The 15,746-nt window shown below is 52.1% G+C and overlaps 1 protein-coding gene across 1 annotated transcript; it reads right to left on the bottom strand.

Moving 5' to 3' along the window:
- Positions 1–335: 335 nt before the first annotated feature.
- RSPH9 (radial spoke head component 9) lies at positions 336–14,984 on the bottom strand. The gene is made up of 5 exons (XM_008153251.3): positions 14,724–14,984; positions 10,459–10,624; positions 8,190–8,319; positions 7,587–7,733; positions 336–554 (listed from the first exon to the last, which is right to left on the bottom strand). The coding sequence occupies exons 1-5, from the start codon at positions 14,948–14,950 to the stop codon at positions 394–396; spliced, it is 831 nt and encodes a 276-aa protein (XP_008151473.1). The 5' UTR covers positions 14,951–14,984; the 3' UTR covers positions 336–393.
- Positions 14,985–15,746: the final 762 nt, after the last annotated feature.

Genomic DNA, 15,746 nt, shown 5'->3' with positions numbered 1-15,746 from the left:
CTGAAGGGAGTTTGTGGGCTGAACAGGTTCCCACCCTCTGTTTTGACAGCTGTTAGTCTTGGGCCTGGGGGCTGCAAGGAGGCAAGTTGGTCTGCCTGGCCTGTGTACAACTCTGATGTGAGTCCAGGAGCTGCCTTCCTCAAAGGGCTTCTGGCCGTCACCTCCCACAGCCATTTCCACCCGCCATTCTCTCTCTTGTTAGCACATTGCGATCCTCTGCCACTTGCTTTAGAGCTGCCTCTCCCGGCTCCTTGGGCCTCTCCTCGGAGCCTGGACACCAGATGGAGGTGGAGATGCGGGGAAGCGGCAAGACAGAACAAACAGACCAAACTCACTGAAATGTAAGAAAATAATGTTGATGCTCTGCATACAGAGTCCCTGGGCGGGCCCCTCCTACAGCATGAAGGGCAAGTCCATGTTCTTCTCACCGGTGCCCACATAGATGTAGCCACAGTTCTTGGTGCCCGGAGCGTGGTAGAAGGTGAGGCCTGGCCAGAGCAGGCTGCGCAGCACCACCAGGGCGTTGCCTCGCTCCATCTGGATGCTCCAGGACCCTGGGGAGGAAGTGAGGCCTGGGTGCTGTGGAGCCAGAGCGCTTCCCAGTGTGCAAGGCCCCAGCTCCCTGGGCAGCCAGGCCCAGGTGCTAAGGTTCCACTCAGAAAAGGGAAGACAGTTTAATTACCCCGGCGCTTTACTCCTCCTGATTGCCTTTTAGCCATTTCACTGTTCATTAAAACCACTTCCAGGGGGAGGGCAAAGGAAATGAAAGGAGGTGAAACTCAAAAGGAGTGCATTTTGTTCCTGTCAGCAAGTCTAGTTAAAGGTTGAGTGGGGGAGGAAGCTGAATCCAAAGGCAGAGGGGAGTTGGAGCCGGTTTGGGGAGACTTTCTCCAGGCTCTGCTAGGGGTAATCACCAGTGACCTTCAGTCCTAGTGCAGTTTGCCCCCACTTGCTATTTTGCTCTCTCGTCCCCAGTCCCAGAAGCCTCTGCTCTGAGATAGATTAGACCTGACCAGGGGCTCACATAGAAGTTTGACCATTTCGGGCCTGAAGCTCACTAGCCCTCTCTGGCTGCTGGTGGACTGGGAGCCATCCTTGGCGGGAGGGGACTTGGGCTACAGCTAATGAGCCTTTGTCTATCCTGGGTCCTGCCCTGGTTTTTGCTCCCCAGACAGGAGCAGCCCAGCCCATGGCTGAGTTGTACGGCCATGAGGACTTGGCGGGAAGGACCTGATCCATCTCCAGAACCGAGGGAGGGAGCCGCTGTGTGGGAGGAAGGAGCCTGGGAAAATCGCCTCTGGATGCAGATCTGGAGCTTCTATTCCCCTGCGCACCGAGGCCCCTCCCGGGCCCAGCCGCAGCTCTGTTCCAGACCCTGCCAGAAAGGCAAATGCTTTGAAGGTTTTGGTGTTGGACCAGCCAGTGATGCACTGAGAGCTGTGCTGAGGCCTTCATCGGCTGCCAGCTCAGCTCGGCTGCTTGGCTCCTGCTGCCCCAGCTTCCCACAGGCCTCCTCCAGCCATGGCCCACCCTGGTCACTCCACACCCAGCAGCTTCACAGTTCAGTCCCCACCCACCAAGGGCCACCCTGTATCCAAGAGACCTGACCACCAGGATCCCTGGCCCTGACAGCAGCTCAGCCCTGCTGAGGGTGCCGTCACCTGCCCAAATCCAAGCCAGAGCGTTCTGGTGCATGTAGGTCAGCTGGCCCTGGCCTGCTTAGGGAGAGGCTGGCTGGGAGCCCACCACAGCTCTGTGCAGTGGCCTGCACCAAGTGCTGCCACCCAGGCAAGAGATAAAGAAGGAGAAGCTACAGTGATTCCACTCCCCCAGGCCCACACAGTGCTGGCCAGACAACATCAAGAAGAGTGTCCCCCTGGGGCCACCAGGGCTCTGGCTGGGGCACTGCCTAGGAAGGGGTGCGGATGCTGTCCTGGTCAGGGAAAGGGAGTATTTCCCGTGGCTCCTACAATTTTCCTCTCTGGGCACCTGAAGTCCTCCACCTCCCAGACCTGCCCTAAGAGGCCTAAGGCCCTAGCCTGTTGCTTTCCTAGTCACTCATTCAGAAAACATGTCTAGGGGGTAATGGGAGTGGGACAGGCCAAAGCAAAGGATTCCAGGGCACTGCATTCAGCCTTTGGACAGAAGCACAGACCCCAGGAAGGTACATCCCTTAGTCACCCCACCCTGTGCCCAGAGCATCATCTGGGGACAGGCCCTCCCTGTCCTTGTTGCTCACAGCCATACAGCCCCGTTGAACTGAGAAGGAGCAGGCGCTGCCCTGGATAAACGGGTCCTGGTGTCCTCCAGCCTAGACCACTCATCAGTTCACTAGTGCCGGCATCTTTTTTTTTTCTTTTTTTGCAAGCATCTTGGCACACCCTGAGCAAGGGCTGGGTCCCAACCTTACACCAACCTGCCCACCTAGGGTTAGGCCACCTCTTTCCTTTAGCAGATGAGGGGGCCCAGGCTTATTAGCAGGGGCTCCCCTCACTCGCACTTACAGAGAGCAAGGAGAAACTGATAAGGATGCTAGAGAAATACAGTGACCCTACAGGGGCAGGGGAACAGCAGCGCCAAGCAGGCGGAAGGGTGCTGGCCAAGTGTGGAAGCGGCATGTGAGGGGCCAGCCAACAACACTGCCTCCCTCCCTCCCTTGCATTCCTGTCACACTCCTGTCCTCCTCTCCTTGTTCCTGGCTCAGCTGGTTGCCCAGGAAACACACAGACTCTTAACGTGCCAGGAGTCACGTAGTGTCTACCTGGGAAGCCAGGCACTTGCTTGTCACCTTCACCCACTTCTTATTGCTGGAAAGGCTGGGCCCAGCCAGCTGCTGCTGCCTCTGCCCTTCTGGGGTTCCAGGAAGGCAGCCTGCTGTGGCCCTGGTGTTTCAGTTCACAGCCCAGTCTCCCCAAAGGTCCCCTTCTGCCCCCTGGCACCCACTCGGTTCTGCAAGCTGCTTTTTGAGGCTTTGGTGGGGAACAAGCCGGGAACCAGGAGCAGGGCCTACTGCAGTCTGCAGGAAGTCCTGGGTGCCCAGAGCCCCAGGCTCCCACCCACCTTGCTAGTGCAGAAACCTCAGGTGAGGGTATGCTTCTCTTAATTAAATTCTCCTGCCCTCCAGGAAGAAAGGCAGCAAAGCACTAGATTCCATTGATGGGGACAGTGGACCAGGCTGGGGACCAGGGCTGTCTGGGGCAGCAGGTAGCTTAAACCTCTCCAACCAGCACCATACAACTTGTCTCAGACACAAAATAGGCATGGGGTTCCTTCTCAGAGTGGCCACTCCCACCACCAAGGGCCACAAGGTATGGTCAAACCCCCTAGAGGTTGGGGGGTGGGTAGGGTCCTATAGAGCCGGAAGAGGGCCCTGTCTGACTGGTAAGGTCAGGACCTGGGTCCAGAAGGCCGAGCACCTGTTAGCCAGGCTTCCAAGGGACTAGGTAGGAGGAGCCACCTGTATATACCCCCAAGAGAAGGCTGATGGAGGGTCCCATGTTCCCCACAACTCTGCAACGTTCCTGTCCTCCCTTCTCCCCTGTCCCCCCAACGCCTCCCCAAGCACCACCACCACATTTTTAAAGGCTGCTTTCCAGGCAGGCCCCTTGCTGCCCTCTGCTGCCTGAACTGGGCATTGCTGCTGAGGGCTCTCTTGTGCTGGAGCCTCTGCTCCCCCCAGTTTGAGAGAGGTGTCAGCTCCAGTGCAGAGTGGAGCAAGGAGAGAAGCCCTGCCCTCCACCCCTCCTGCTCTGCTTCCCTTGCTGCTCTGCCTGCCCCTCTACACAGGACACGATGACTTCGTTTGTGAGGCACCTTCTACTTTACATTTCCACTTCTCATCCTCTTTCATTTATCTTTCCAAACCTCTTTGAGTCAAGGATGGTGCCTGTTTTGTTCACAATGATGTCCCCAGTGCTTGGCGCATAATAGCTGGTCAGTAGCTATTGCTAATGAAGTGAAAGGTTAAGGAGCATGGACTGGCAGGGAACTATCTAGAAATCTGGCCTCCTGACCTGGCACTCCATCTGTTTCCCCTGGCTGCAGCCCAAACTCAGAACTATTAGCTGTTTCCCTGCATCCACCAGGAGGATGGCTCTGCCCCCAAAGCTACTCACTCCCACAAAACTGCAGACCCAGGGCAGACAGAACAGCTCAGCAGGGCATCATGGCCCCAGGCTGTCCCAGGGACCAGCTGCTGATCTCGGACCTACCTCCATGGGCACAGAACAGGAGTCCCGGGGACGGGCCAACCTGTACCACACCTGCTCACAAGTGACACAAAGTCCCCTTGAACAAGTGCCTCCGACCCAGAAAGGAATTAATGATCTCTCCTGGGCAGGGCATTCCATCCCACCAGCCAGTGCTGGTGTCCCAGGGGACTCTTCCTTGTCTGCCTTAGCAGCCCAGCCCATTCTCTGCTGTCTGCCTGGCCGAGAAGCCTCCCAGCAGCTCCTCCTGCTCTTTAACTGGCAGATAAGGAAGGGAGGCTGAGAGCTCAATCAGAGTGTCTGCTCTCCCTGACCGCACTTCCATCCCTACACCATGGCCCCCACCAAGCCATCATGAGAAAAAACTGGGCCTGACTTCCTGGAGGCTTTCTGGTGGTGGCTTTGGGAGGAAGGGAGCTGGAGGCCCAGAAGCTGTGAGGTTTCCCAAGGTCAGTCCAAGAGCATCCCTCCCCTCAGGCCCACACACACAGGAGATGCCAGGGGGCCTCAACTCCCAAGGCTCCAGCACTGAGGAAAGAGCGACAGGCTGGAGTGGACTGGGATGTCACACCATCAGTTGATCCTTCAGCCCTGAGGTCCACCATTAGAGCAGAATGTCTAGGACCTCAGGCCACTGCTACTCACTCACTTCCCAGGCCCAGCTCCTGTACCTCCCAGGGGCCTGGTAAATTCACTTGCTGGCTGGGCATATCAGGGTGGCCCCAGCATCCTTTAGGAAGACCCCCAATGCTCCCTATTTTATACCCCTGCTGCAGGGAGAGACAGCTGCCTTCTGTGACCCTTCACCCCAAGTGGCAGGGCAGACAGGGCTGATGGGATTCCCATAGGAAGACTGTTGGACCCCCACAGCCCATCTAGCCAGCTTTGGTCTTGACTGCAAAGGCCCTAGCACTCTCCTTGCCCTCCTATCGCACAGAGGATGAGGCTCCAAGGGTGGGGGCACTCTTGTGTTAGCCCCTCTGACCACTCAGCACTATGGGAAAAGGGCCTCATCCACTGGCCCTGGGCATCCAGCTGCAGGTGAGAGGGCTGAAGAGTCAGCACCCAGCAGGGCTTTCCAGACTCACCTTGAATTGGGAGGTGGGGCTGCTGCCCCCAGATCAGGGGTATTAAGAGCACTTTTCTCCCCCACCCTTCAGCCCTGGTGCTGGGTCCCACCATCACAACATTCCTGGCTCCCTTTATCAACACCCCCGGGGATGTGCGTCTGGGAGCATAGAGTTGGAGGAGATAACTGGAGTCTGGAAAGGGTGTCTCATGGGTGAGAAATGCCCCAGCCACTATAAACCGTTATCTCCCCAACAGGTCCAGGAATCTCTTTCCATGCCCAGGGAGGCTTGCCTCGAGCACCCCCATGTGGCCAAGGCCAGTGTAGCCATTCTTTGCTGGCAGCCCTTAGCCACTTGGGGCCCACTGCCTGGCCCCTTGGGCATTGCAGGAGCTCTGAAATGCCTCCAGATCTCTGGCTTGCCACTTCTCCATCCAGCCAGGCACCACTCCCTTATTATCACAGACCTGTTCACAAGCCACCAGAAGCCCCTACTGCCTTGATGTAGGCCTCCTACCCTTGGCCCTCTAGGCCCTCCTAGGCCTGCCCAACCCACCTCTCAGGCCTTTTGCCACTAAAAATAGATCAATTAAGTCCTGGCCAGTATGGCCGGGTTGGGCATCGTCTCCTGTACCAAAAGGTTGCGGGCTCTATCTATGGTAGGGAGCATACAGGAGACAACTACATCAATGTTTCTCTTTCTCTTTCTCTCTATATATAATTTTTATATGAATTCTTATATGTTAGGCACTGTTAGAATTATTTTGTGTTATATGTGTTAACTCTTAATTCTCATAACAACCCAATGAGGTAGAAAATATCATTATTCCCCTTTTCAAAATGAGGAAATTGAGGCACAAGGTAACTGAGGGACTTACCCAATGTCACACAACTAGCAAGTGACAGATTCAGGATTCCAACCCAGGCTGTCTAATTCCAGAGCCCTCGCCTTAACCACTACTGCCATCCCACTTCCATCCTGAGTTCCAGCCCACCTGGGTGCCTCATTGCTCCTCAAAAGTGTTTCCTCTAGTGGTCCATTCTCATTGTCTACTTAAAAGGAAACACCATCACCCTGACAGGATGGTTCAATTGGTTGGAGCATCATCCCATGCACCAAAAGTTTTCAGATTCGATCCCCGATCAGGGAGCATACAGGAGGCAACCGATTGATGTTTCTCTCTCACACTGGTTTCTCTCTCTCTCTCTCTCTCTCTCTCTCTCTCTCCTCTCTCTCTCTCTCTCTCACACTCTCTCTCTCTCTCTCTCTCTCTCTCTCTCTCTCTCTCACACACACACACACACACACACACACACACATCAGTAAAACATATCCTCGAGTGAGGATTAAAAAAAAAGGGGGGGGGTACACCATCTCCTTGACACCACAGTTAATGCCAGAGTCCTGAAGTCTCATTCTCTGACACTTACTGTGCCCTTGGGTTTAACTCTCTGAGCCTCTGTTTCTTCATCTATAAAATGGGGATAATAACAATATCTACCTCTTAGGTTGGCTGTGAATCTTAAAATGAGATAAGGTATACAAAGGGCTGAGTTCAATGCCTAGCACACAATAAGAGTGCTACTGCTTTTATAAGTTGTTATCATCATTGCCATCATCAACAACAAATCCCTCCAGTTCTCAGAAATGCCAGACATGCAGACAGAAAGAGTTAGAGGCGCTGACTTGGGTGCGCCCCAGACTGCCCAGAGTCTGGCACCTGCCCTGGGGTCCAGCATCCAAGCAAGAGCATCTTCTCAGAACACGTGCTCTACGGTGAAGCTCAGAAGATGGAAATGGGTCTCTGTGACCCAACCACCCAAAGGTGCATGCGTGGGCCAGGTGTGTCCTGAAGCATAGGAAGGCCTCTGAAGCTGTATGTTTTAAGATTTAAAAGTCCCATACACATAGCAGGAAGCAAATATACAGAACTCATACCCTTAGTAGGCGGATGCTCAGTCAATCAGCACCTACTTATTGAGCACCAGCTATGTGCCAAACACTGGATCTAACCCCAAACTAACAGAGATGGATGTGTGCCTCTATTCAAGATTGATACGAAAGTCGAGAGACCTCTTGACTGTGAAAGAATATGGAAGACAACCCTTTTGTCTGCAAACATTTATCCACTGCTTCCTATGAGCTGAAACTTGTATTGGACCCTGAGGAAGCCCCAGCCTCAAGCACCCACTGAACCACCATTTCCTACCCAGGCTTTGGTTCCACTCTCAGAGGAGAATGGCAGGTGCATGGCCCACTGCTCTGGCCTGAGGGCAGATCCAAGGTCCTCCAAGTAATAGGCTATTACCTTTGGGGATGTCATGCTCCAAGGAGTCCATGAAGTCCAGGGAGGGGTCTAGGTCTGCCTTCTCAAGCAAAGTCTTGTTCTTCAGGTCAACTGGCTCCCTGAAGTGGAAGTAGGAACTGAGCTTCTTAGCTTCAGACAAGGTCAGTCCTAAAAAGAGGCAGCAGGTGGGAAGGGAACCCACAGCTCACTTTCAACCCATGGGGAACACGTGGAGGAGCTTGCAAATGACTCAGTTAGCTACTGACAGAACTGAAGGGAGAAGAGGGAATAGTGTTCCCTCCACCCAGATTTGGCCCAGATCCTGCAATGAGGAGAGACCAATGAGGAGGAAGGTGGGAAAAGGCAGGGAGGCCAGACACATGGAAAGACCTGAGACCCAGGTGGCCAAATGCTCTCCACCCTCACTCAGGCAGGGTCCAGTGACTGGGTAAGCCATGCCAACCACCAATGCCAGGTCACTGGACACATCCCCCCAACTGATGGGGTCACAGCTCTTTCTTTTCTGAGGAAGTGGGCAGTTTTGCTCAGACTCCCACATATGTGTCTGACTATGCTCAGGAAGAGATGTCCTCCTGCCCATGAGAGAGGCGCCAGGGAACTCACCTTCAAAGGTCCGATTGACATGGGTGGGTCCAAAAGGACTCTTAAAGAGGGCGCCTCGGGGGATAATAGCCACAGCCTTGTCTATCTGGTCAATGATGGACACCAAGCGGGTCTCCTCCTTGATCCGGATCTGAGGAGACAGGAGACGAGCCTCCCTGCCAGGGCACTGTGCCCACTCCCCCTGGTGCAGGGCCCTCTGCACAACCATCTGGCCTGGTCACCACCGTGTAGATGCCCGGTCCATGAAAAGTCCTGCTGGGTGAGCCCTCCCTCTCCTCCTATCAAGATTTTCTTTCTTTTTAAAATTAGTAGTACATACTGGTGGTGCAATATTTAAAACTAAAAAAAAGCAGTCTCTCTCACCCCATCCCTCGTCCCCCAGTTGCCCTCACTGGGGGAAACCACAGTTAATGGTTTCTGTACCCTTCCAGAAGCATACCATCTTATCATCAGATTTAAATGTTGATTATTTTGCCTTTTGAAAATGTAAAAGCAACCATGCTTACTGTAAACTACTTGGGTAATCAGAAATATTTCACAGTATACCTGAGAATTAAAACCATTCATAATCCTACCTCCTAAAGATAATTAGTGATAACATATTGGTATACTTCCTTCTATCTTTTTTTATGATATATTTAAAGCACAATTAAAATCATAGTTTCTATAGTTTCATATCCTACTCTTTGACTTGACAAAGCATCACCCCGTATTTCCCAAGCATCACCCCATATTATCACATCTTTATGCAGATGAGATTTGGTTTACAATCAATATCAAGTACAACCCTGAGCAAAAGGATTTCATAGAGATGTTGGGGGGAAACAGCACTCGACAGGGAAAACATGTCACCAAGGGCCCCCAGAGTCACTCGGCCACCTATTTCCCATGGGCTACCAACTGGAATTCTTGACAAAGGGAGAGATGGAAACTAATATTTAATAAGTGTCTAGGCCAGGCGTTTCAGAAAATGTCATCTCATTTAATCTGCACAAGCCTGGGGAGCAAATATAATGATCCAAATTTTACAGAAAATAAAACTGAAGGGAAGTTAAGTTTGTCAGGTGGGAAGGGGTGGGTGTTGGACCCAGACTTTGGGCATCACCTCGGTTCAAGTCCAAAGACTGTGTTTTGAATTCTGGCTTTGTCTAGTTTCAAAACTTGGGCTCCTTACTTTCCTGACCTAGCTTTCCATCTCTAGGAGTTGGTCATTCAGGTAGACTGCATCCAGTGGAAATTATGTACGTACAAGATCACTGCTTGTCAGAGCTAAACCTTGGAAACTTCCATTTCCATGACAACATCACGGGTTAAATTATGTTGCATTCACACATGGTAAAAAGAGTGGGGAGGCTCTTTAAGGCACTGATATAGAAAGATCTCCAAAATGTATTGTTAGGTAAAAATGCAAGGCGCAGAACGGTATGTATAACATGCTGCCATTTGTTTTGTTTTGTTTGGAAGATAACAAGGGAATATGTAGAGGTAAGGTATTTGCTGTCTCAGGTGACAGAGCTTCTCACATTTAAAAGTGAATTCGAATCCCCTGGGAATGTGCTAAAATGCAGATACTCATCCCCCACCTCCCATTAGTCTGCATTTCAAACGCCTAGAGCACTGATGGCGAACCTATGACACGCATGTCAGCACTGACACGTGTAGCCATTTCTGATGACACGTGGCCGCTGAGGCAGCCGCATGCCGAGGATGAAACATTTGCTGCTCCTGAGGATGAAACATTTGTGAAATGTTTTTTCCTCAAAGTGACACACTACCCGAGTTATGCTCAGTTTTTTGGCGAAGTTTGACACACCAAGCTCAAAAGGTTGCCCATCACTGGCCTAGAGCAGAGTGATGTGTCTGACCCAGGCTGCACTTTGAGTAGCAAGATTTGGACACACACATGCAAAAATGGTTACATTACTGTCCCCCAGAAAAAGGACCTGGGTGACTGGAAGACAGGGCTGGGAGACACTCCACTATATTCCTTTTTGTACATTTGAATTTTGAACTATATGGATGTATTATCTAAGAAAATAATTGGTACAAAAATGTAAGAGCTTGTGCCCATGCCCTTACCCCAGAGCTCAGCACAGACCCTTTCTTCCCTGCCCCTGCCCCAGAGCCAGGCTCAAGAGCTGCCCGTCCACTCCCCACACTGTTGCTCAGGGGCAGTGGTGTTATGTTGTCACCATATTTCTATTGGGCTGGGTTTTGGATGCCCCCGGCCCTCTTCCCTCAGGCCCTCCTCCTCCTCACATTCACTCACCACTATTTCTTCTTCAAAGACTTTATCACCCTCGTTCACCTTCTGCAGCTCAGTGTATTCGTACTCATGGGAGGGGTCCCCCATGAAGCGGCCCTTCACCACAGACGTCTGCGTCATCATCTCTTCTGTGGCAGGAGGCAAGAGGCTCCACTCCATGCAGTTCAGGCTGCCAACAGCATCCACATCACCCTGGTTTCCAATTCCCCCTCCCACTCGGGCTTCCTGCCACCACCTCTTCTCCCAAGAGTGAGGCCCAAGAAGCCCTAAGTGTCTATGGTGCACCCCACCCCCATATGTGATGCCAATTCCATTTGATTTTTTCAAAGGTCACAAAAGGTCCATGTATGCTGAAATTCCAAGAGCTTCTTCCTAGATATCTGGACTATAAGGTTCCGGATGAGTTCGGGAAGCTGAATTTTCCTGTTACAGGTGCCTCTGCTTTGGTGGGCCCCTAAGTCATGCTCAGTCTACCTACTGAGTCCACAGCACGGCCATCTTCCCCATTTCTCAGGAAAGCCGGGCCCAGGCTCAAGGATCTCTCCTCCTTTGAGGTTTCCAGGAGCACTGGCCAGCCCAGTCCCTTCTTTCTCACTTCCCAATGGGCGAGGACATCCTCCCACCCCTCTCACTCAGGCCCTGTGTCCCCAGCCTGCTCGCGGCTCATCTTTTCTCCCTTCACTCTAGGGCCTCCTTCTGAATATAAAAACTTCTCAGCTTTCTAACACAACAGCCCTCAAATCCATGCCCCTCTAGAAAATGCCCCTTTCCTATCCCTTCCTCCTCTGCCCCAACTCTGAACAATAATCTCAGAACAATTTGCCCTCTGGGAGCCCTCCTTTCCCCCCACTTTCACTCTTTGTCCAGTGCGCCAGGATCTCTGCCCCCACCACCCCAAGAAATTACTTAGGAGAAAGTTATCCATGGGATGCCCTGAAAGACAATAAATGCATTCCCATTCCTACTTCATTTTTTAAAAATATGTTTTTATTGATTTCAGAGAGGAAGGGAGAGGGAGAAAGAGATAGAAACATAGAAATAAGAACAGAAATAAGAGAGAATCACTGATCGAGTGCCTCCTGCACATCCCACACTGGGGAGCAAGCCTGCAATCTGGACATGTACCCTGACTGGGAATTGAACCGTGACCTCCTGGTTCATAGGTCAACGCTCAACTACTGAGCCACACCAGCCGGGCTCCATTCCTACTTCTTTTGATATTTCCTTCTCCCTGCTCCAGTGCCTTAAGTATTTCCAGCGATCTATTCTTACCCCTCTTTTCTCTCTGGAGTCTCACCCAACTGCCTCCCAAAGCCCTAGCTAATGACTAATCAGTATCCAGAATCCAACCAACCATCTCGAACAACCTCCACTGCTCTCCCCCTGGGCCAAGTCATCATCTACACTTGCCTGGTTACTGCAGTAGCCTCCTAACTGATCTCCCAACTTCCATACTCACTCCTCCTTGTGTTAAAACCTAAGCCAGACCATGTGTCTGTGCAGAACCTTTCTAAGACTTCCCTCTGGACCAAGTCCTTACAATGCCCCACAAGGCCCTGCATGATTGTCTGCAGCCCCTCACTTCTCTGACCTTATGTCCTGCAATGCCCCTTCCTCACCCCTCTCTAGCCACACTAGCCTATATGGGTTCCACAAACACACTAAGCACACACCTGCCTTAGGGCCTTTGCACTTGCCTGGAATTCTTTTCCCTCAAATAAGCACATAGCTCACTCAGTTGCTTCAGGTCTTTCTCAAATGTTGCCTTATCAGAGGCCATCCCTGACCACCTTATTTAAAGTGGTAACCATTCCTGCATTCTCTATCCCCTTACCACTTAGCACCAGCTGACAGCAATACATGCTTATTTGTTGTCTGCCTCCCCTCCCCCTCCACACACACTATAATGTAAACTTTTTTTAAAATATATTTTATTGATTTTTTACAGAGAGGAAGGGAGAGGGATAGAGTTAGAAACATCAATGAGAGAGAAACATCGATCAGCTGCCTCTTGCACACCCCCCACTGGGGATGTGCCCGCAACCAAGGCACATGCCCTTGACCGGAATCGAACCTGGGACCCTTCAGTCCGCAGGCCGATGCTCCATCCACTGAGCCAAACCGGTTAGGGCTATAATGTAAACTTTATGAATACAAGGACTTTGTCTCATTTACCAATGAATTCCTGGTGCCTAGATCAATGCCTGGCACATAGTAAGTGCTGAAGAAAGAAAAACTTATGGAATAAAATGAAATGAGTCTCAAATCTCTGTCCAAATTTTTCTTCTGGACTCCAGATCTGTACTTTAATACACCTCCTTACCACTCTGCCCCCCAGGCACCACACACCCAATTCACTAGGTCTACCCTCCTTCTTTAATTCGCTCTGCTTCTTTTGTTGTTAATCCTAACCCAAGGATATTTTTCCATTGATAGAGTGGGAAGGAAGAGTGACAGAGAAAGAAACATTGATGTGAGACACACACATTGATTGGTTGCCTCCCACATGCGCCCTGACCAGGGCTGGGGATCATGCCTGCAAACTGAGGTATGTGCCCTTGACCGGAATCAAACCCAGGACCCTTCAGTCCACAGGCTGACGCTCTATCCACTAACCCAAACCACAAGGGGCTGTCCTGCTTCTTGAATTCTCCCCCAGTGGGTGGCATCAGCACATAGTCAGCTGCTAAACTGGAAGGAGCCAGCCTTGACCTCTTCTTCACCTCCCCCAGTCACAAATCCTGACAGTTCTACCACTTAAATCTAACCCAGGCCCTCTCCTCAATTCCCTCAGCTGGACACTACAATAGATTTCTAAATGCTTACCCACTTCTGGCCATTCTGCCCACTCAGATCAAAGCAGGCTCTTGCTTATAGCCCTTCCATGGCTCCCCATAGCCTACGGACAAGGTTCAAACCTCTAGGCTTCTCCATCCAGTTCTACATAACACCCTCTGCTGCCACTGTTATGGTTACCCACCTGCTCTTCTCCCAAACACTCAAAGTCAGCTTCAGCCAACAAGTTTGCATAACTGTTCCCTCTAACTGGCATGCCTTTTCCCCACACCTTCCTGGAGATCTGTTCATCTTTCAGATGACAAAGAAGTTACTTCCTAATGACCTTAATTAACTGCTCTCTAGGGGAATGCCCACCTTGGTCTCCCTTTGTGTACAACTCTATTCTGGTTTTGCCTTGGCCAGTGTGGCTTAGTTGATCCCATGCAACAAGAGAGGTCTCTAGTTCAATTCCCGGTCAGGACACATGCCCAGGTTGTGGGCTCCACACCCAGTAGGGGGCATGCAGGAGGCAGCCTATCGATGCCTCTCTCTCTCTCTCTCTCTCTCTCTCAAATCAATGAAAACATATTTTAAAAAAAAGAAATAGCAACTCTATTCTAGTTTTAGCACACTTTGCTGTGATTGCCAGGTTACACATCGGTCTCCCTCCCTAATATGTGAATAACTTGGAGATGGGGTTAGTCTCAGCCCTCTTTGTAACCCCAAGTCAAGATGCATCCAACCAGTACTGGATTGATGTGTGGATCAATAAATGTAGTCCCCAACTTCCTGCGCCTAACAGACTGCTTTGTGAGGTGCTGAACTCCCCATAAACGCTGGGATAGTCAAAAAGCAGCTGCATGGTCCCGAATGGTGGCGTCCAAGTAATTTTCCCGGTTCTAAATCCCTTTTCTCCCATTCCACATTCCTTCGCTACTTCCTAGAGAGCCTCGGGCTGTGAGCCAACACTTCCACGGAAGATGATCTCTGGATATGCTTCCCAATAGCTCCACACAACCTCTGACACTTCTCCAAGTTCAACTCTTACCAAAGCCAGACACGCCCGCACCCGGCGGCACCTGGCTTCTAACCCAGGTCTCCATTATCCAGGAACTTTCGCCTCGCTCTGGCGCTGCCTCCGTCCTTGGCCCAGACTCCAATGAAAACCCACCAGTCTCTAAGTTTCCCCTGTGTCCCTATGCCCCAAGCATAGAAGTGTCCTCCCAGAGCCCCGCCCTCAGACCGCGTCCACCCCACTTCCCCGCCCCCTCAGGCTCCTTCGGGTTCTCAGTTCCTCGGCCCCGCCCTCGGGCCCTCTCCCCACCCCCCACCCCCTACCCTCCTCGGCAAATCCCCTCTCCACCTGCTTCCTTGACCCCGTAGCCCCCGCCCCTCTCGGTTCCTACCACCACCCACTCTTCCTTCCAGGCCCCCCGGTGGCCCTCCCTTCGTATCGCCCAGCGGCCTCGGCCCCCGGGCGCCGCCTCCACCTGTACAGCGTCTTGCGCGGCGCCAGTTGGTCCTCACTCAGGCCCTGCGCGATGTAGTAATCGGCGACGAGGCCGAGGATGCGGCCCCAGAAGAGCACCCGGCTGTAGCGATAGTCGCGCTTAACCAGCAAAAGGGAAGTGAGCAGCGAGGCCCGACGGTCCGGGCTGAGGCCCTGCCCACTGCCGGACGCCAGCTCCAGGGACAGCAGGAGACTGTCCGAGTCCATCTCGGCAGCCGCTCAGCTCAACGTCCTCCGGGTTGCTAGGAGAAGCCGTCTCCATGGAGACCCAAAGCCCCGCCCTTCCCTCAGGCAGGAAGTAGGATTACACCCACCCGTGGCCGTGCCCTTCCGGGGCCTCTGGCCAGCCCTAATCCCCTCGGAGCCGGTCCTAAAAGCCTGGGCACACTCTGGCTCCCGCCCTCTTCCTTTCTCGAGTTGGTGACAGGATGTGTTCCATTATCTCGGGATCCGCGCGGTTTCCCCTAAAATAGTGTGAGGTTGGTGGTCCCAATTCAGCCCAATTCTGTAGATATTTTTGCCTTTCCCAAGTCCTTCCATATAAATTACATGTATTGAGTCCTCACTGTATATGTAATGGGGGCTTGGGGAGAAAAACAACACAACAGTGACACCCGCTGTATTATTTCACTTCAGTCATGTCCCTTCTTGGCCTCAGAATTATCTGTGGAGAAAATAATTTAAAATGCTCTTGGCACTAAAAGTCTAGGCCTCTAAGACAATCCCCGCCAATTACAGGTCTTACATGATGGGGTCCATCCATTTCATTCTCTTCAATCTTCAGATGTCCCTCTCTACCCCTTCCTTAGTACTTTCCACCTAAGTGGCAAATGAAGACCGAGGCAATGGGGCAAGGGGGTGTGAGGAGGGGTACAAAAAGGGTGACATTTACAGACTTCACTTTCCATCGGCTACCACCTAGTTACCTACCTGGGCCCCACAGCAGTTGCTTTTAAGCCCAAATGGTAGCCACACATGAAAGGGCAGAACCCCACTGCAGCTG

This window comes from Eptesicus fuscus, chromosome 10 (assembly GCF_027574615.1).
Source record: "Eptesicus fuscus isolate TK198812 chromosome 10, DD_ASM_mEF_20220401, whole genome shotgun sequence".
Lineage (NCBI taxonomy): Eukaryota > Metazoa > Chordata > Mammalia > Chiroptera > Vespertilionidae > Eptesicus > Eptesicus fuscus.
This window is presented reverse-complemented; position numbering and strand designations above follow the sequence as displayed.

Coding starts and splice junctions, on each gene's coding strand:
- RSPH9 (XM_008153251.3), bottom strand. CDS start 14,950: ATGGACTCGGACAGTCTCCTGCTGTCCCTGGAGCTGGCGTCCGGCAGT. Junction 7,734..8,189: donor TGTCAATCGGACCTTTGAAG/GTGAGTTCCCTG, acceptor GCCTCTTTTTAG/GACTGACCTTGTCTGAAGCT. Junction 555..7,586: donor GGAGCATGACATCCCCAAAG/GTAATAGCCTAT, acceptor CTTCCTCCCCAG/GGTCCTGGAGCATCCAGATG.